The sequence below is a fragment of the Lupinus angustifolius genome, chromosome LG10 (assembly GCF_001865875.1).
Source record: "Lupinus angustifolius cultivar Tanjil chromosome LG10, LupAngTanjil_v1.0, whole genome shotgun sequence".
Lineage (NCBI taxonomy): Eukaryota > Viridiplantae > Streptophyta > Magnoliopsida > Fabales > Fabaceae > Lupinus > Lupinus angustifolius.
The window spans coordinates 1,871,053-1,892,386 of record NC_032018.1 but is presented as its reverse complement, the minus strand read 5'-3'; the positions used below and the strand labels follow the sequence as shown (position 1 = coordinate 1,892,386).

The following is a 21,334-nucleotide window of genomic DNA, read 5'->3' as shown; positions in this document are numbered from 1 at the left end:
AGAAAGCAATCAGCTATTCTTTTTTCACTCATGCAGGCAGATGTTGTGAACCAAAAAGATGAACAAGCTGCTATATTGCTATATGAAAACTTTCCCAACATGGCAACATTTGGGGTCAGTACAAACTACATTTAAGAAATAATATTAATTCTTGAACATTAAGTGAGAAGTTCAATTTTGAGTTAAAAGTGAGAGATCTCAAATGCCAAAGGATTATATTCAAAAGCACTAGTGATTTTTTATGGCTCACTTTCTTCTCTAAAGTGAAAGGTCATTGTGATAGTAGTTTCATTGATTGCAAAACGTATCTTGTATTTCTTATTCAATATTGTATAAGATGAATGGCACACACTATATTGTCACAGTACAATCAAAGGTATATCTGGAAGCATAAATAATAAAACACCAAGAACACCAAAATTGGTTCTTATGAAGCTGGATTCGATCTTCTTAACTGGTTAGTTTCAATTGATTTTTGCTTTCTTCATGCTCCATGCAGTCAATCTTGTGATCTTGACATTGGAAGTTCCATTGTTAAAAGCGTATAGTTGTGCCTTGTCATTGATTGCCAATGTAGGATAAACTCTAGATGTGATACAAGCCCTTCCTTCTGCCCCAAAACTCTCCACTACAGAGTGATCAATCTGTGAAAGGGAGAAAACCATGCATTACTAATTGGATAAAAAGCAAAAATGATGAAGTTGCTACAATAAGGGTGCTAGTCTCATGCTCATGTTGTAATGTTTACTGACTACTTATATGATCCTAAAAGATGCAAAGGATTACAAGTATAAAGAAACTGAAATGATATGTAATGTGGATATCATCTTCCTAACAATTATATATATATATATATCTATATGTACTAAATGTTTATCATTTTCCATTCATTTTTGTTAGAACATATTTTGACCGGGGAGCCGTGGTTGGAGTTCGAATGTGAGACTTCACACTTGAATAAATCCAACAATCTCCCCCTCAAGTGTGAGTACACTTTCCGGTCCACTCCTCCTTAAAGTCCACTATGTCTCAGCTGAACCATCGGCTTTGATACCACTTGTTGTGAAGCATATAAGTGGGTTTGACACCATACTTTAACTCAAAACCTTAATGTATTAGTTTCATGGGTTTTTCTTACTTATAAATATTTTCAGTTCTTCCCGCATATCCAATGTGGGACTTCACACTTGAATAAACCCAACAAATTTTATTACTTTTATTTAAGAATCAATGACAATTAATACATGATTGAAATCTAACACACATACATAATATATATTTGTTACTCATGCACCTTTTATTACCTACTAATGCAACTTTTGGTGGGCTACTACAAAGAAATTGACCTTTCATCATTATTCTTATGGTTTCATAAATTCCAACTTACCAAACTTCTTAGAGACAGCTTCTCATGAAGAGGGTCCACATCCACAAAAGTACCATAAGTGGTCATATCATTATCTTTATACAATGATGACCTGTCAAAGTATCAAATTTACATATTGGTTGAAGAATTTGAGCATCAATTAAGTTAGCAGAAAGGGATAGAGGTTAAGGCCAAACCTGCTTTGGTCACTGCACATGAGCACCAAATTTTTGTGCTGGTATCTAAATATTCTGAAGAACACTGCTGTGTACTCTTCCAACCCTTTAGAAGCAAAAACTAATAGACCAAAAGGTCCTAGTCCACCTTTAACAGCTGCACCCTTTTTGTCACACAGAATCTCGGGGTTTGTCCAAGATTTCAATATCTCTGCCTTTTCAAACTCATTCACTTCAAATGATATTTCAACATCAGCCTGCAAAGTAAAAATTATTACTTAATATGAAAAGAATCATATCCTTTTTTGTATAGTGTATACATAATACTATTTACATTACTTTTGCATCATATATGAACCATATCCTAGTTCAAGTAACCTTACCTGTGCTGCAGTGACACCAGGAACTTGAAGTAGTTCACCTCCCTTGAGCACTTTGGTGGGATAATTTACAGGGTTCACACGTAGCCTTTCAATTTCATTGATGGGCCATTGTACCAATTGTTTCCCAGATTTATGAAGCCAGATAGCCCTTGGAATAGCCTGAAAATGTATATGCATTATTGGAAAAACATTACCCTCACTGCCATGAGCTACCTCATATAATATTAAACTACATATTATAAAAATATAAACCATCTACATGGGAAAAAACTATATATTATAAACCATGCTCAATAAAGTAGTCCATCATGTTAGGTTAAGTCTTAATAGCCTTTTTATGAGGGTACATAGTAAAAATATAGGTGTGTAGAAAAGATAAGATGAATCATAATTTGAGGATAAAAACTATACACATATGAAGTAATTGGGTGTGTAAATTATAGCATTATTCTTTATTTAATGTAACTTACATGGATTCCAGACCATCCTTTTTTGATATCATCTGCAACACTTGAGGATTCATTAACCCAACCAAACAAGATTCTTCTGTTCTTTCCATCATCAAAAGTGGTTTTTGAGGCATAATATTTCCCATAATCATATCTCAACACAAATTGGTTATCCTCAAATCCATTATAAGGAACAAATATATCCTTGTCAATGTTGTATCTTCCAATCAAATAATGATCATGTTTTGTATCATCCAAGCTTACCTTAAGCACATGCATAACATCATCACCATTTATTGATGTATCAACACCAATAGCAAATGGTGTCTTATTAAGTACTGGATAAAAATCAGGACACTCCCACATTCCAGTGCCTTGGGCTGCAAGTAATGGATATTTGGCTTGAACCCAATTAACAAAATCTTTGCTTTTATACAAAATTGCCATGCCCCTAGTGTTTCTTTTGCTTCCAATTATTACCCTCCAATACCCATCTTTCCCTAGCCATGCAGTGGTAGGGTCTCTAAATGAGCTTGAATTAATTTTGTTAGCAATAGTTGGTGCCATTAGTGGATTTTTTGGTGACTTAACCCATTCCCTAAGTAATGGATCAGACATATTTTTGGGGTATGCTAAGTTTTGTACTTGGTTTTTCATTGGGTCAATTCCTGTGTATAAAATGACAGGTTTGCCCCCAGGGAGTATAGTGGCTGAGCCAGACCAACAACCATTGATATCAGAGGGCTGAGAAGGAAAGATGGCATGATCAAGTGGGGTCCAATTTATGAGATCCTTTGATATTGAGTGGGCCCATACAATATTGCCCCAAACTGCACCTTTTGGATTGTATTGATAGAAAAGGTGGTAGAGTCCTTTATATCTCATTGGTCCTGAAGAAAAAGCCACATATTAAGACATTTTTAATGTCAATGCATTAATCTATCTATTATTTATAAATAATTAAAGGGTTTTTGTTCAACGTGCCACACATTTAATAATAGTTTGAGTTACAAAGAAGATTTTAGTGTTAACTTCAACTGCAATGTAAGTTGTAAAATATCTGAGATTTCAAGAAACCAGTCTCTTCTTGACTTAATCAAGAGCCATGTTATGAAGGTACAAAGAACAAAGATAAAACAGACATAGAAGTGAACATGGAAGTACCACCAGAATCAGTATTACATTCTATTGTGGTAGAGAATGTATGAACTATGAAGACTCTACAATATCATTAACACAATAGAAAAACTCATAATTAAGCATGCATATGTATAATAATATTAAAGCATGATCCAAGGAGAAGAAACTTCTTATTAATCAAACAAAATAAATACTCATTTTGTCAATCAGATATTTTGCTTCTTTAAAATGAAGGTGCACTATAGAGGATAAAAGATTGGAATTTTCACAACCCCATTATCTATTATATTCATGTGCATGTACTTTATCATAATCTCATGTATTGATTTTTAAAACATAGGTATAATTAAGAACATAAATGGAAGAAACATAAAAAAACATAGATGTATATATTATCAATGGATGTCCAAAAAAGATAACAGAACTAACCATTAGGGTCTGCAAATTGTCCATTTCAGCAGAACATGTCATTTGAAAGACACAAGAAGCAAGATAAAACAGTTAGTGATATAAAATATTTAGCAAAAAAAGGAAAGAAAGAAAGTATGTGAAAGAATATTTAAGACAAATTTGAAGGAAATTAAATGTACCATTTATCCAATTCTTGGGAGGTTGAAAATGATAAGCAGTTCTATAAGGTTGATTGGAAGAATCAGAAGTTAAACTCTGAAGATTTCTATGAACATGGTGGCTAGCTTCAATGTGAAGAACAGCATTGCCATATATGAAAGAAAATGTAGCTAACAAGAAAAATGAAGAGATTGCCATTGTTGGATATGTTCAAAGCTTGTACTCAGCTATGTATTTATACAGAAAATTTTGTAGGCTACTGTGGAGTTTTGAAATTTTTAAAGGGAAACAAGTCACAAGCATCCAATTTATTAGTGATTTTTTAGACAAAATTCAAAGACCATGTGATAGTAGTATCCAGAAAATTAATTTAAATATTCTTAGGTCTTAGAGATGAAATTAATGTCACAAGTCAAATACTGGAAAATATGAGTTACTATATATCTTTAGATTCGAAAAGTCAATAAAATACAACAAACCTACTAATATAGTTTTCTTTTATCTTGACTTTCAAGCTGGTTTGCAGCTTGATCACGTTTATTATATTTTAACATTTTATAATTCCACTTTACATCATACTTATCCAAAAATAAAAATTAAACCAACCACAATTAATGATAAGGGAATGTTATTCCAATATCAAATTTTAAACATTGTATTTGATATTGTCTAAATATTGTTTTTATCTTTCATAGTTATTTATAATTAGGAGTAAATAATTAAAGTTTTGTTATTCCAACATCTTATTTTAAACGGGAGTTGTTTGATAAGAACATAGATCATTCGTTTTAAAGAGTATCTTACTCTTTGTCAAATTAAATCAATCAGAATGATATTTTTTATTAGTTTTTGTTTTTAAAATTTTTCTTTTATTCACATGTCAATATGTGATTGACCTGAGATAAAGAATGAAATACCATTAAAAATAAATGATCTCAGTTCTTTTCATAAATAATGTACAGAAAACATTAGCAGATAATTAATGAACATGCTATATATAGCATGAAACAAAACAAAAAAGGATGACAAAACCCAAAAGGGAAAGCTTGTTTTTTTTATATCCCCAATATTGTTGGTATAATTCATAGATTATGATTGCGGCTGAATCAGACTTTACCCTGAAAACGTGGAAATTTGAATGAATCGCCACCACAAACTAAAGTAGTGTGATCACATGCACCTACATAATCTAATTAATGTAGTAAAAAGTTGTGTATCTCCTTCAACTATATATATTCCTTTTTTCAACCAACAACTTATTCGGCTTAATTACTTTTTATCCTCTTGTAGAAAAATGTGATAAATTCGACTAGTTTCCACCTCATAATATATTTTGTTCTTATCCACATGTATTATACAATTGTGAAGAATTATTTGTGCGTCGTCGACATTCTTTGGACCATACATTTTGTTCTTCAATTAGGTCAATTGATGCATATCCATTTATATAAGTGATATGTATTTTGAGACTTTAATTCTTGTAACTTTACTTATCCATTTATATAGGCTGGGGATATAGTTTAAGATAAGTTTTCGTGACTTAATTAAGTAACATAAAATTCAGATAATTTATTCAGTAATTCATGGAATATATATGCTAAACTTTTTTTAATATAAAAAAAATACACTCAATAAGATATTAACATGTTTTTTATATATAAATCATCTAATATTCGGACATTAGTTGATTTCAGTTTGTTAATTGTAATATTGTTTTTGTTAATCGATTAAGAGTTTAACTAATCGTTTAACTACTTAGTTATTAGTTAGGCATTGTAGTATATAAGTGGTGATTCCCTTATTCTTTGTAACTCAATTTTATATAGAAAGTTTTCATTTTCCCATTCATGATTTTCTTTCATACTTCTTGATTCATCAAGAAGCTTTCTTTTCATGGATTTTCTCATTCTTTCTTGCTTTATCAAGATTCATGCATGGCTCTACCATTTTAACATGGTATTAGAGCGATAATTATTATTTTGATGGCTTCCGCTTATACTTCTCTTCCAAGATTCAACAAATAATCATCATTCTTCCATCTTCTTTGTCTCCATCAAGAACTATCTCATGTTGATCATCAAGAAATGTCACTTTGTCGGGTCTCAGAAACAGAAAGTGATGCAATTGCTATGAATACTGCTCAAAAGCATTGTTGCACAATTGGAGAGATCAACATGCATTATCACCATTAGGAAGAATTTTTTCAGTGTCATTATGGAAGATTGAAAAAGTGCAGCCAAAAGGTTACTACTACGGATGATCCATTAGTGGCTGCATTTATGATTTGCAATCAAGGAGTCCTATGCATCACACTTCAACATTGCTCCAAGGTTCAACCAGAGTATTCATAGTGTCGAGTTTGATCCATCTTCTAAAAATTTGGATTGTTATAACCCAAGATTTTGTGTACATTTTACATTTATGTTTTTTTCTTATTCTTTCATCTATTACCTCCAATTATTTTTTCATTTCTTTATTACTCTAGTTTCTTTACCCCTCTCTCATTATTAAACACACAATATTATAGTGTGTAATTTTTTCTTCATTGAAGCAATATATAAGGATTAAGATTAAGGTCCATCTCATTTCTCTCTTTCATCCGTTATGATTGGTTTGCTTCCGTCAAAAAGATGATTAAGTGTTGGATGAAATTGCTTCTGTCAAATGGTGGTTAAGCATGAGTATTGCTTGACGTTCAGATTTCAAGACTGGGAGACGAATATTCGCTCACCAACAAGAGGATGAGGTATTAGAGTATGTGTGGTGTTAGAGTATGTGTTCATCACAATCATTTCAAGCTTGGAATGCTTGACACATTTCAGCTTGAGAGGATGTTAAAGTTGATAATTGATTTCAGTTTGTTAATTGTAATATTGTTTTCGTTAATCGATTAAGAGTTTAGTTAATCGTTTAACTAGTTAGTTATTATTTAGGCATTGTAGTATATAAATGGTGATTCCCTTATTCTTTGTAACTCAATTCTATATAAAAAGTTTTCATTTTCTCATTCATAATTTTCTCTCATACTTCTTGATTCATCAAAAAGCTTTTTTTTCATGGATTTTCTCATTCTTTCTTTCTTTCTTGCTTTATCAAGATTCATACGTGACTCTCCCATTTTAACAACATCTAATAATTGAGTGGAGTAAGATTACCAAGATGATAAATTACTCCCATACAATTTCAATGGTTTCAATCCGGGACTTATAGTTAAGCTAATGCATCTAAACATTTTAATCTAGGTTTAATTAGTTATGACTGGTCCTTTAACTAAACACAAATAGATACTAACAACAAAATTCTTTTACAACATAATATTTTGTAACAATAATTAATCACAGTTAATGATTAGAGTTTTGTTATTCCAACAAAAACTATTAGAAGTTAATTAACAAAGTTTTATATGGCATCACTTAAAAGCCAATAATTAGAAGTTGATTAATTAGAAATTAATTGGAAAAATTCACATTCTATTTTCATTGGCTTATTGTAGCTTCAATGTCATCACTCAAAAGCCATAGTTGGTGTCATGTCTTATGTTTGAGATTATAATCATGATCAAAGTTATATGGATAACTGGATATATATATATATATTTCCATGGTTGCAAACTTTAGGCCCTATTGAACATTGTATCGTATAAAATTTTCTAACGTCTCATGTTTTATTACTATCGGCCCTTTCTCCTCGAAAGTCTTCGTTCTGATTTGGGAAAGAAAAGGTGCCCACCTTACTTTACTAACAAGAGAAATCCAATATAACTTTGGATTTGAATTGTCCTTCAAAGTTTCATACCATGAATTTAATTAACTACCTAGTATATTGACATTATAAAAGTTTTTTACACTGTTATTGTATTATTTACTATTCATTTTTTAATTATTATTGACTTTTCAAAAAAGTAATTTAGATGAATGGTGAATAATGTACTTATTGTATATAAGACGTTACATTATCAGTGCATAGATTTTACACTTATATAACCTAAATCCAATATTATTTAACTTTTTGCTCTCCCATAAATTTCAAGGTGTTATATTTAGATTTTCAATATTTTTTTGTATAATAAATGATATCTCATCTTTTAGTACTAAGGAACTAATCATTTTCGATATTTGTAGTTGTCTCCCTCACTAAACATCATTTTCGATATTTGTAGTTTTCACTCTCACAAAACATCATTTTTCTCACTAAAACTCTCAACTGTATAACTACTTTTTACATCAGAAAATAATACTTTTAATTTGATAAGTATTGGAGTATTTTATATTAATATATAGTTACTTTAACTCGATTTTTTTGTTTATAATTGACCTAACCCATTGTCCCACTAATAAATGAAACAAATAAAATAAGTAACATAAATAAAAGTCTGAAGGAGTTGGCCATTAATAACCTTTAAAAAATATTCAATTTCATATTGTTTCTCATGCAGCAATGTTTGAAAAGATATTTATTTACCTTTTGATATTTTATTTAAAACTTTGACTTGCTAAATATAAAATAATCTTGTTAGCTATTGGGGTATACATATGATGTCATCATCAAACACCATGTAACTAATTTATTAAAAAAAGAAAAAAAAAATAGTAGGTGGGCCTAGCCCACAAGGGATATATTGGGCTGAATAGGTGGACTAATTTTTTAGTGTTAAAAAAAGTTCACTATTGTATATGTTGCTCCAGAAATGCAAGTTTTGTATAACTGTATGCAGTAGTAGACAATTTATATGTGAATTTTGTTACATATCAACAATTTCAACTACAGATCTATGCAAGCTTGATGTAAATATTGATGACGAGGATAAATACATTGTAGAAGGGCCAAGAAATAAATACATTGTAGACAATAAAAATAACAATAAGTATTCATTATGTAACATTAAATATTTACCCTAATAAAATTTATTACTATATGTTCCAATTTTAAAAAAATTGGTGGACCTAAGACACTGTTTGGTTAGAGTGAAAGGAGGGGAATGAAAGAGTAGGGAAACAAATCCTTTGCATATTTGGTTACATTGGAAAGAAACAAAAGAAATTGATTGATGTATACTTTTTTGTTTCTAACTTAATATTGAGGTGAAAATTAAGTGAATAAGATGATATATTTTCCCGTTTCTAAATCTCTATACATTTAAAAAAAAACATATTTCATATTAGTAACATTTATAAATTTCATTAAGTTCCTAAAGTTTTAACAACTTAAAGCGTGAGATTTGGAAATACTGTAGGTAATGGAAAAAGAATTTTGATATGATACATCACTTTGATACATAACTAGATCTTATTTACTTCAACATTGTAAAACTCTAATGATGCAATAATAATTGAGCGCCCTCATTCCTTAAAAACAACAATAAACAACTTCAAAATTTATTATTACTTTGTTGATCCACATACAATATATGAATCAACAATTATTTTGGAATAATTGGAATGGGAAAAGGATTACTTTGTGACCCACGATGGAATGGAGTGGACCATACCCAAATGTATTGTCCCCTTATAAGGGGAAAAAGGTAGGAATTGAAACTATTGCAAATCTTAATTGAAATTCGAGCTTTGAAATATATATAATCCTTGCATTATTGAAGGACTTGGAAAATACGAGAATAGCACCACTAATTAACTACAATACATCTTTTATGTAGGATTTTCTACAAAAATAAAAATAAAAATTCAATAAAAACTAAAATTGTTACTTTTAATATATTAAATATTTATATTTTAGTATAAAATTATTATCCTAGGTCGAATTTATTTTTTATAAACTTTGTGCTGGCTTTATAGAACAATGAGTAAATAACAGAGTCACACTGTTCGGTGTTGATTTTCGTGGTAAGTGTTCACTGAATCATTGTAATCAACTAATGTTACTAATATAGTAGAATATGATGTGACATACACATTTAAGATTAGTATATAAAATGAGTTTAACGCTGTTTAATTGGCGGTACAAAAAGTAATAACCTTTACCTGTGATTTATATTATAGTGATAATTTGAATTACAATTGTAGTGATTGATACAACTAGACTTTTAAAACTAACATTTGGTTTCAACCTTTAATATACTAAGCAAAAAATGTCATGTGGGACATGATTATGCAGGTACTGACCAAAATGGTATTTAATTTGATACATTAATTATTTTTTGAAATTCATCTTAATCTAAGAAAAATAATTCAATTATGGTTGCTATAAAAAGTTACTATTATGGACCATTTTTTACAATTTTAGAAAGCTTATTAGGAGAATGTTTTCAACTTTATGATGCTATTTTTAATAGTATAAGGATCACATGTTTGTATTTATGTCATAAACTAATTAGTCTCATTCAATTAAAACAAAAATCACAAAAACAAAAATAATAAAAACAAAAGTTACTATTTTAATATTATTTTATAAAATTTGATTCCCCGTAAACATACCAAACATCAAAATTTTGCGATGATTGTCCTTGTTAATATATGAAATATGATTATGAAATTTTGTCTACTATCCCAAAGACAGTTCTGATAGCATGTGACTTGACTCCAAAATTTGACCTATTTTCTAGTTTTAGCAGAGCTCATAAAGAATAAAATAAAACAAAATGAGAAACTAAGCATACTATTTATTGCTCAACATTTATAATATTGAAGATGCATATTTGCCATTAATTATATCTTCTTTATTGGAACTGACATATATGAGACATTTTAAGCTAAATGGTTCTCCATTTTATTAAAAAGAAAGAAATTGATTGTTACATTATTTACAAATTATGATGGATACTTTATGCCACATGTCTTATAATAATACTATTGCATGCATTCATCTGTGTTCTTTTGTTTTACAGTAAATATTATTTTAATGGCATGGATGAGCTGGGAGAGCATATTGAGACTTGGATCCAATTTTCAAAACATTGATCATTGAGGAATAAAACAAGATAATTACATAGAAAAATTATTTTCTATTATCAATTTTTTTTACAGGTATGCATTGTGCATGCAACACAACCTCATCGAATTATAAACAAACAGAAAAACAAGGGTTGTTATGCTGTACCCACATCCTCATTAAATATTGCAAATATTAATTACAATAATAAGATATATTCTTATGGTAATCAAATTGTAATATATGTAAAACCATAGGTAAGCATCATAACCAAAATGTGATTTTAGATAAACTTCGATTTTTTAAATTGATTTTAATTAATATTAAAATTAAAGTAAAGTAATTTATCTTTGGATATTGTTGTGGTAAAAAGCAACTCTATAATAAAAATCTGTGTAAAATTCTAACTCAGCTTCTGCACACGCATGCACTTAGCTACTCCTTGAAGGTTAAGCTTTTTCAAGTAAACTATAAATTTGTGAGTTATAAGGTGGTCTAATGGTTAAGGTGGAAATGTTTAAGAAATGGAGTAAAAGAAGTTGTGGGTTTGAGCCTCACCCAGTAAATTTAAAAAAAAAAAGGAGTTTTAAAATGGTTTGATGGTTAATAGTAAAGTGAAGGAGGTTGGGAGTTCAAGTCTCGCCCATAATAAATACTAACATACTAATATTTGATGATAAAAAAGAAGAGAAAGGTAAACTATAAACTTGTAAACTCCTATTTAATAAGCTAGTTGAAATAGTTTATGGGGTGTAGAAGTTTATGTCATTTCATATTAATAATCTAGCTTATTGATAAATCTTATCAAACAGTTTTAATTCAACTAACTAGTTAATAAATTACAACTAGCTTATAAACTAAAGTAGTTGTGACCAACAAAACATTCATGTCAAATATATACCTTATACTACTAATTCATGATATTATTGTATTTTTTGGCGAGGATATTGTATTTTAATTATATGCTAAAGTTGTGATTTATGAAACACTGAAAACATGCATTTACAAAATTTCAAGCTTCATATACTTGAGCAATATTCACCAGATCTGTTTATGAAACACTATGAAAGCACTTTCGGCCTACAAGTTTTTTTTTTTCACATGGAAAATTAAATCATGATGTTTCAAGTTGAAAAGTCCAATGTTCAATCATTGAAAAATTCACATCATGAGTCACAACTTTAATTCTAATGCACGGAATAAGAAAGGAATAAAACAAAATTAGATTCTGGCTTTCAGCCATTGAATCAATAACTTAAACACACATTCACGTTGAAGTAAAAAATTCTGTTAAAAAAGGGTCACAAGTTTTTGCAATTATTGACTGTGGAGTCAACTTAAGCATAATTACTTGCAAAGCAACCTTAGCCTGTGTACGAGTGTCGAATTAGATGCTTGAAAATGAGGTTAATAGCATCTTTAATTATTTTTTTAAATAATAATAATGACCATTATGAAATGAAAATGACAAGGACAACAAAAGTTGTTTTCGTCTATGATACAGTGGTAATAATAAGAAAATGGGGCAGCTTTGCCTTTGTAGATCCATAACCTAACAAAACCCATTTGTTTCTACTTTAATTGGAAGAACCATGCAAAATCTGTCAGAAATTTCAGCTTTTTTTATAGGCATTAATGAAATGAACCTTGTAACAAAGTATAAACGCGAATTATATACTGATATAAGAAGATAAGTTATTTCTTTATAATAACTAAAATTATGATCAATATATTGTATTTTCAAAATAAAATATAGAGAAGTAGAGAAGAAGAAAAAAGAAAAGAAATAGAGGCAAATGGAGGGAATTCTACTGGCTTTTGTGTTAAAGTCTTAAAAAATGGTGCTTATTGTATAATAATAATATATAAGATCCCAATATATATATAAGTATGGTCATTTTATTTTACATAACAGGATAGAAGGTAGTGAACTTTTTTCTCTATATATCCTTCTCTGTCCATGACTATGTATATTCTACATTTCTACATGCCTATCTGAATACACAAATGATACTCTCTTTTTTACATAGATGCTTTTCCATCCCTTTTCTGCTTACTTTACGAGACAAGTGAAAGGCAAGTAGAGTGAGTATTATTTAAACAAAAGTTTTATAGCAAAAAAACTTAACTTTTACAAAAGCCAAAAATATACAACTAATACTAAAGAAAAGATATATATATGTGAATTTGTATCCTCTCCATTACTGGAGAGTCCATTACCATGTTAAGATCATTACACGTGACAAAAATAAAAATCCAACAGTCCTAATTTTAACTCATTTTTTAATAAAATAAATTATATTTATTGTTTCCCCTTAAAATCCAGTACTGGACTCTCCAGTAGACAGAAACTGCTACGTCAGAGTTAGCCGTAGGGTTCCCCCCTCTGGCTTGTGGTACAGAAGGAATCCCTTCCTCACTCATCTCATCTCTCTCTCTCTTTCTCTCTCTCTCTCTCTCTCTCAGTTTTGAACAACTTAGTCCATATTTTTGTTCATATTTGTGTGTCTATCACATGTTTTTCTTGTTATTACTATCAACCATGGTTTTCTAAACCATGAAGGAGAAAAGTAGCTACACTAAATAAAGCATCTGGTTTCAGCTCCTTCACCTTCTCTTTTATTATCACTCTCTTGTTTTGTTTCTTCTGCTCTCACAAAAACTAAACAAAAATTGTCTCTTAGGTTGGTGCCAAACAAGTAGAAGAAGAAGAAGAAATAATCGAAGTTTAAATATAGTACTTGCTAGCTATTGTTGTTTACTTTTATTTACATCTGATGTGTGATTTCAAAGTCTACTTCTGAGTTGTATATCAATTTTGTATCTTTGTTCACCTGTTCTGTTCTTTCTCTTACCAGTTCAGTCTGTGCTATAGACCTGTATAGGGCTATATACATAGTCAAGCTTCTTTTCTTTTCTATTTTGGGTAAGTTTTGTCCTTAGATCCCAGAACCAAGCCTTGGAACACACAAAAGACCAAGATCTATTGCCTATGTTACATACTTAGGATTCAAAAAATTTCCAAGCATAAGAAAAGATGATGGATGGTTTGATGTTCCAACAACAGTTACTAGTGGAGGAAAATATGTCTAACTTGACTTCTGCATCTGGTGAAGCTAGTGCTTCTTCAGGAACAAGAACTGAAATTGGTAATAGTAGTAATTACAGTCAACAACAACCATACTTAGCTCCACCACAAAGTTCTCAAGCTCAGCCTCAAGCAAAAAGAAAGAGAAACCTTCCTGGAAACCCAGGTTTCATATCACTATTCAAACTCTATCATTTATTTTTTGCTTACTAAAAAATTGGTTTTTGCATTATATGTGCATAACTTTTTGTTGTTGGTTTATTTAGACCCAGATTCTGAAGTTATAGCTTTGTCTCCAAAGACTCTTATGGCAACAAATAGGTTCATATGTGAGATCTGTAACAAGGGATTTCAAAGAGACCAAAATCTTCAACTACACAGAAGAGGGCACAATTTACCATGGAAGCTGAAGCAGAGAACAAACAAAGATATAATAAGGAAGAAGGTTTATGTGTGTCCAGAACCAAGTTGTGTGCACCATGACCCATCAAGGGCTTTGGGAGATTTAACTGGAATAAAAAAACACTTCAGTAGAAAGCATGGTGAGAAGAAATGGAAATGTGATAAATGTTCAAAGAAGTATGCAGTTCAATCAGATTGGAAAGCTCATTCAAAGACATGTGGCACAAGAGAGTACAGATGTGACTGTGGAACCCTCTTCTCAAGGTAACTAACATCTCTGAACTCATTACAAATCAATGATATTGTTCAATTCAAGCCTGAACTTCACAAAACACCATAGTCAGCATCATTCATTTATGAAGCTAGTAATTTCAATCCGAGGTTGACTCAAATTCACATCAAACTTTTGTTTGGTGTTCTAATTCTAACAATAATAACTATTGTTAAATAATTCAATATAACAAGTTGTATAAGAAAAGTAGAATTTTTTTCTCAATTTTAATGTATTTAATTTTTTCATATGATTATTTTAACAGAAACTTCATTTTTTTTATGTGAAAGAAAACTATTTTAAATAATTGTTATTAGCAAAACACTTGATATATAGGAAAACCCTTATAAAAAAATCATAGTCTTACTGATCAAGATTTAAATTGAAATTTTATTTCTATAATATTTTTGCAATCACAATTTTTGGCCACTGAACATATAATTTGTATTGTCAAGAACAGTATGATTTTTTAAATTTCTACATCAATAATCATAGCTAAAATTTAAAATATTGTTACCACTTACCATTTTCCCTACATTGGAGAAAATAATATGAAGAGGAGAAGAAAACAAAAGTTGATTATATTGATACATAGCACCTAGCTATAGACTATACTCACATGCATATTCTTACTATGGAAAAGTTTTAATGCACAGGCTGTCTCTAATATGAATTTTTGTCTTTAAGCACTCACAGACACTAAAAATAGATGTGATGCATGAAGAGAGAGAAAGAGGCTCAGTATATTCTTGAACTGTTGAGCACTCAAGTGACTTTTTTGGTTTTGTTGTTTTGTGAGTGTTATGGTCTGTTTTGTTTTGTTTTATTTTATGTGTTTCAGGAGGGACAGTTTCATAACCCATAGAGCTTTCTGTGATGCATTGGCTGAGGAGAGTGCAAGAGAAGGCATACCCAACCAACACCATTCATCACTTCTTCAACCCTCCCATCACATTAATCTCCAAACACATGATCAAGACAATAATATTCATGCCACTAATAATATTTTTCCTTTGAAAAAAGAGCAACAAAGTTTTAGCCTAATAAGTCCTCAAATAATGCCCCAATGGCTTGGCCCACAAAGTCACAACAACAACAACAACCCTCTTCATCTCTCTTCCACCTCATCAATCTTTTCCCATGATCAACAACATCATCATCAAGATCTAAGCAACCTCCATGAAACTCAAAACCCTAACCCTAGTAGTCTTGGTCCCACTCATCTTCTTCCAGCTGTGCCTGTTTCTTCCCCAAACATGTCAGCTACAGCTTTGCTTCAAAAAGCAGCTCAAATGGGTGCAACCATGAGCAAGCTTTGTTCCTCACAGTCACAACCCATTATGAGGCCCCACATGCAGCCTCACGTGACATCTTCTACCAATGGCAACAACAACAACAACAACAATAATGATAACATTTCAAACAGTGGTAGTAACAACAACTTTGGTTTGAACTTGTCCTCTCATCAAGATCACGTGACTACTACCACCACCAACACTGCCAGTGTTTCTCAATCATCTTTCCTTCATCATGTTATGTTTGAAGGAACTTCTTTTGAGGATGCTTTTGGAGGTATTCTCAACTCAAACAAAGATGATGCTATCATTCCAAAAACAAACAATGGTGATGATGGAGGAGGAAATGAAGCCATGACAAGAGATTTCTTGAGTCTTAGACCTCTCTCTCATAGTGATTTTTTCACCATTGCTGGCATTGGAAACTGCATGAACTCTTCTACTTCTCATGATCAACAAAACCAATCCCAAAAACCGTGGCAAGGTTAGCTCTTATATATGTAAGTGGAATTTCCCTCTCATATATATAGATTTTATTTTCCTTTTTAATTTAAGTTTTCCCAAAGGGAAGGACCTTCATAATCCCATTTTCATTCCTTAATGTTCTTAAACTTTAATTTCTATATATTAATGCAATTTCAATATGTTTATAGATTAATTAATGGTAGCCTATATGGTAACCCTTATCGAGGTTATTATGTCCATCAAAATTTAATCAAATTGGATGTGTAGCAAAAGTAATTACACGATGATATTGTCTACTTATCCATCAAGACAACTTTTTAATTTATTTAACAAGTCACATATATATTTCCCATTTTCCAAACTTTTTTCAGACATACTGTAAAATTATTAGTCATTTTTTACTTTGTAAAAAATAATGATTAGATAATTATGAAAAAAAAATATATAAATGTAAAAAATGACCTGACAAAGCGACGCACACTATGAATGTAAACAGTTTTTACATTATTAATTAGTTCTCTATGAATTATCACATTATTAAAAATATCTGATCCTTTAAGCACCTTAATAATTACTCATGATTCTTTGAAAGCATGATTTTTGTTTATATATTTATAATATAACAATAACATATCCAAATAATAATAAGAATAAATTTTCATTGTTTTGCTTCATTTTTTATTTTTTTCCTTTGTAATTATCTTTTATTAATATAATCTTCTTTTGCCAATAAAAAAAAAGAATAAATATATAGTAGAGCTACTCAAATTTTCCCCATTTCTGGAATGGAGTGCTACAATTTTTTAATGGTTTAATTTTTTATGCATCAATAGTATAAAAGATTTTTAAATTATCAGTCAATAATAAATTGTCACGTACTGGAAATACTAGACTCTTATAATCATAACCTGAAAATAATTGATGCAAGACTATTTTTTGTGAAGAGGGAGGGTGTTTGGTGCAGAGAAAAATTATGCAGATTAGTTGTTACTAATTTATGTAGGCTAAACTAATTTGCACTTCCATATTTTTCTGATGTTTTAGTTTTTTTATTTTATTCTAATTTTATGTTTTTGAAATTCAATACTTAAACAATATCGCTTGTTAATTTAGCTGACATCAGCCTATGAGATACAAGTTTTATTTCGTTTAAAAATTTCAATACATATTTATATATATATTTTTTAATATACCCTTATTTAATTTACCTCATATTTATTCATTTTTTTTTAATTTGGTTTCAAAGTATATTAAATCATATTATTTTATTCAAATTTTACATACATAAGCTTAAAGTTTTAATACATTATTATGTGGACCACTCAAGGATGAAATCTGAAGAACCTTTAATTATGAACTAATGACATGTTCTCATGATTTAGCTCTGAATCTTATCCAAAAGTTGGGAATTTTCCCTCTGCGTGATAATTTGACCTACTTACCAATTTTACTCAATCATTAATCATTTTCTATCATCACCAAACTTAAAAAGCGGTAGTAAAACATAAAATATTTCTTTAGCTTATTATTATTATTACATTATAATTTTTGCTTTTAAAAAAAACTTATATATAAATCTTTGACAGTATGGGTTTTATAACGTGCACTGATACAAGATCATCAAAATAAGTTTGTTCTTCTTTTTAATCTTTGAAGTTTGAAATTTTTGAGAAATTGAAAAATCATGCTAGTTAAGTAAGTTATCTCGAATAATAAATCATTTATAAATGACGCTCAAGCACTTTAACAGCACAAAGAAAACAATAAAACATGGCCACACATGTATGATCATGGAAGCAAGAAACATTGATATGATCAGAATATATATGTTTCATTATTATGGAGACGTATGCATGTGCTGTGAATATAAGGTTAGTTAAAATGAAAGAATTTTTTTTAGAAGTTTCTCACATACATATTTATATAACAGAATTATAAGTACGAAAAGGATAAGATAAATCTAAATAAAATCTGGTAAGAATATGAAATAAAGTAAATATAAATATACATTATGAACACATTAAAAAGCATTGTATTCTTTGAGTTGTGACGGGGAGAATATTAGTGTAGATTGAAGCATGTCAATTAGTTTGGTTTAGATTTGTTGCTGTGATTTTTCAGGAATTATATATAACTTAGAAGGGAAAAGAAAAGTATCCCTTAGCTAATTTTTCCATCTATATTTTGAAATACAAGAAGAAAAACTTGTTTATGATATTTCCTTTTCACTCAGACATATACATATTATATTTTTATTTTTATTTTCTATCATGTTGTGATTGACAAGTTGGACTAGTTTGTCACGTTGTGCTTGGAAGCTGCGTGCAAATGGACTACCATCAAAGAAAAAGGAAAAAATAGTATGATATATTATTTTTATATTTTAAATATAATGGGGTGATATTTTTATCATTGAAAGTTAAAATAAAAGTTACAAGTTCACTCTCCATCGTATTTGTATTTGGTTAATGTGAGAGTGAAAACAATAAATTTTCAACTATAAAATTATTTATTATAGGTCTAGGGATGAATGTAATAAAATATCTAACAAAAGAGTTAACAAATAAGAAGTAGAGACGAGAATTAATGTATATAATGAAAGAGTACAAGTTTTATATACTGTTATTATATTATTTATGATTTATAAATAAATGTTATTGATTCTTTAAAAAATGTAATTCAAATAAATAATGAATAATGTAATAACTATATATAAATTTTTACTCTTACAATATATAGATATTACACTTGGGTTATGAACGTTGTTACTTATATGTATTTCAATTTATTTATTCTTTATCAAAATGGGCCTCTTAGTTTAAGAAAAAAATCCAAACTAAAAATAATTATAAAAAAAGAAATTAAAAAATATTATGTTTAAAAGATTTAAGAAATGTTAATTGTACCCAAAAAAATTTGTTATGTTTGGTCAGAGAGTGCCAGAGTATGTGAATATTCATAAAATAAGGAAGTTTAGAAAGTAGTATAGGAACATTTGTTTTCATCGGTTTTGCAAAGGCAAAACACTCTGCTACAACGATTCCTTATAAAGTCGTGTAAGCCTTCGTCTTACACATGAAAACGATAGAAAAGGAATCATTAATAGCCAATGAGAGTGACTTAATCAGTGTATTATTGGTTATGGTTTACTTAATTCTTTATTAATCAATTAAAAGATATGTCTTTATTTACTAGTTTACATAAATTATGTATTAGGTATTTGACATATCATTAGGTACCATAAAATATATATATATTTACTTCAAACTTTTTTATTTCCTATTCTTTCTTTATGTCAAAAAGAAAGAAAGAAATCTCTCATTGTTTATCCATTTTTATACTCATCTTCATGTTTTATTTTTTTGAAAAAGTCCAAGTGCATTATCAAAGGAAAATTTCGAATAGAAACTGTGAATCTGGATTTGAAAAACTGAAGCAAAAAAAGTTGGAAATTTAATTGAAATCTCAACGTGGTGCTCTTGTAAATTTTGTTGCTACTTATAAAAAAAGATATAGAAACGAGCTCAACTGCTGAAAATGCAATTATCGATAATATCGAAAATACAAATAGTTATAATTCTAATTCTGATCAAGAACAAGCCTAAGACAAAAATTTAAAGGAAGATAATTTATTAGAAGGGAATGATCAATGTGCATAATACTACTCAAAAAGCTTGAAGATTAATATAACAATTTGACAATTCATAATATGAAATCTCTTTCAAAATTTTGCCTAAGCCCCAAAAATCCTTCGGGTTCAAGCTTGATTGTATGTATGTTCAATAAATTGAAAGATAAGAAAAGGCTTATCATCTTATGTTACATAATTTTCAATTAATATTTTGTAACTAAATATAAAGTTATAAAGATAAGTTATGTCATGATATAAAGAGATATTTTATTCTCTATTCGAAATGATGAGAATCTGAGATTTTGAAGTGGGACATAATGAAGGTGCAGAGACAGCTAAACAATGAAAAATGAAAGGGAAATGTGATAGTTACATAAAGCATGAAGCACAAAAAAGCACATTCCCCCATGACCATATCCCTCTACTGTTACTACTGTTTGGGTTGGTTTTAGATCATGTTCTTTGTTGAGGTTGCTTTTTGTGTGGCCAGTCTTAATTAGAAAATAACAATATGGTGTTGGTATCTCTAAAAGCTGAAAGAATAGGAAGAATGATTGAATGAGTTTTGTTTTGTTGTTTGTGTTTTTTAATGGTGGCCATAATCTTAGTTGACTTGTCACTGTAAAGATTCTTACTCACCCTCCCCTTTGGATAAAAAATAATGCCACTTTTCTGTTTGACTCTTGCCCCATCACTTTCTTCATCATCATTACCATCCTATGCCTATGTTTTAATTTTTTCTATGCAACATCATCTCAAAGGTGTTGATTTCTCAAGTCACAATATCTTCCTTTTGATATTCAAATATGAGAGGTTAGCATTTTTCATCACAAATTTTGTTACAAGCATTTAAGTTGCATTGTGCTATTTTTGTTGAAAATTTCAAGTTTCACAATCTCATGTAAGGGGTGTGCATTTTCTGATCCCAATCTAGTACGATTAGTTTGATTCAGATTGTGCCTCATTGGGTCGTATCAAAAAACTCTGGGATTATTTAAAGAGTAATGTTATATCCTTCTATTAAATTCTCTTACTTATCCTCCTACTCACAAGAAAATAACATATGTCACTTGTAAACTAATCATCAATATATAAAGTATTTCCTTATGACATATGTCATATTTTTGTGGGTATGATGATTAGTAAGAGGATATATCATTTTCCTTATTTAAATCGAAAAAATACTTGCTGAAATTCAATATCAAGACACTTT

General features: G+C 29.6%; 2 protein-coding genes across 3 annotated transcripts; one reads left to right on the top strand and one right to left on the bottom strand.

Annotated features, from left to right (window-relative positions):
* LOC109357636 (beta-fructofuranosidase, cell wall isozyme-like) lies at positions 292 to 4,365 on the bottom strand. The gene is made up of 7 exons (XM_019601611.1): positions 4,105 to 4,365; positions 3,944 to 3,952; positions 2,396 to 3,264; positions 1,926 to 2,084; positions 1,564 to 1,799; positions 1,388 to 1,478; positions 292 to 644 (listed from the first exon to the last, which is right to left on the bottom strand). Exons 1-7 carry the CDS (start codon positions 4,280 to 4,282, stop codon positions 465 to 467), a joined length of 1,722 nt encoding a protein of 573 aa, XP_019457156.1. The 5' UTR covers positions 4,283 to 4,365; the 3' UTR covers positions 292 to 464.
* LOC109358682 (protein indeterminate-domain 7-like) lies at positions 13,317 to 16,683 on the top strand. 2 transcript variants are annotated; one of them, XM_019603064.1, is made up of 4 exons: positions 13,317 to 14,223; positions 14,324 to 14,723; positions 15,572 to 16,118; positions 16,164 to 16,683. In XM_019603064.1, the coding sequence occupies exons 1-4, from the start codon at positions 14,007 to 14,009 to the stop codon at positions 16,512 to 16,514; spliced, it is 1,515 nt and encodes a 504-aa protein (XP_019458609.1). In that variant the 5' UTR covers positions 13,317 to 14,006; the 3' UTR covers positions 16,515 to 16,683. The 2 variants fall into 2 exon arrangements, with proteins under 2 accessions (XP_019458609.1, XP_019458608.1); XM_019603063.1 differs by having other exon boundaries at positions 15,572 to 16,683.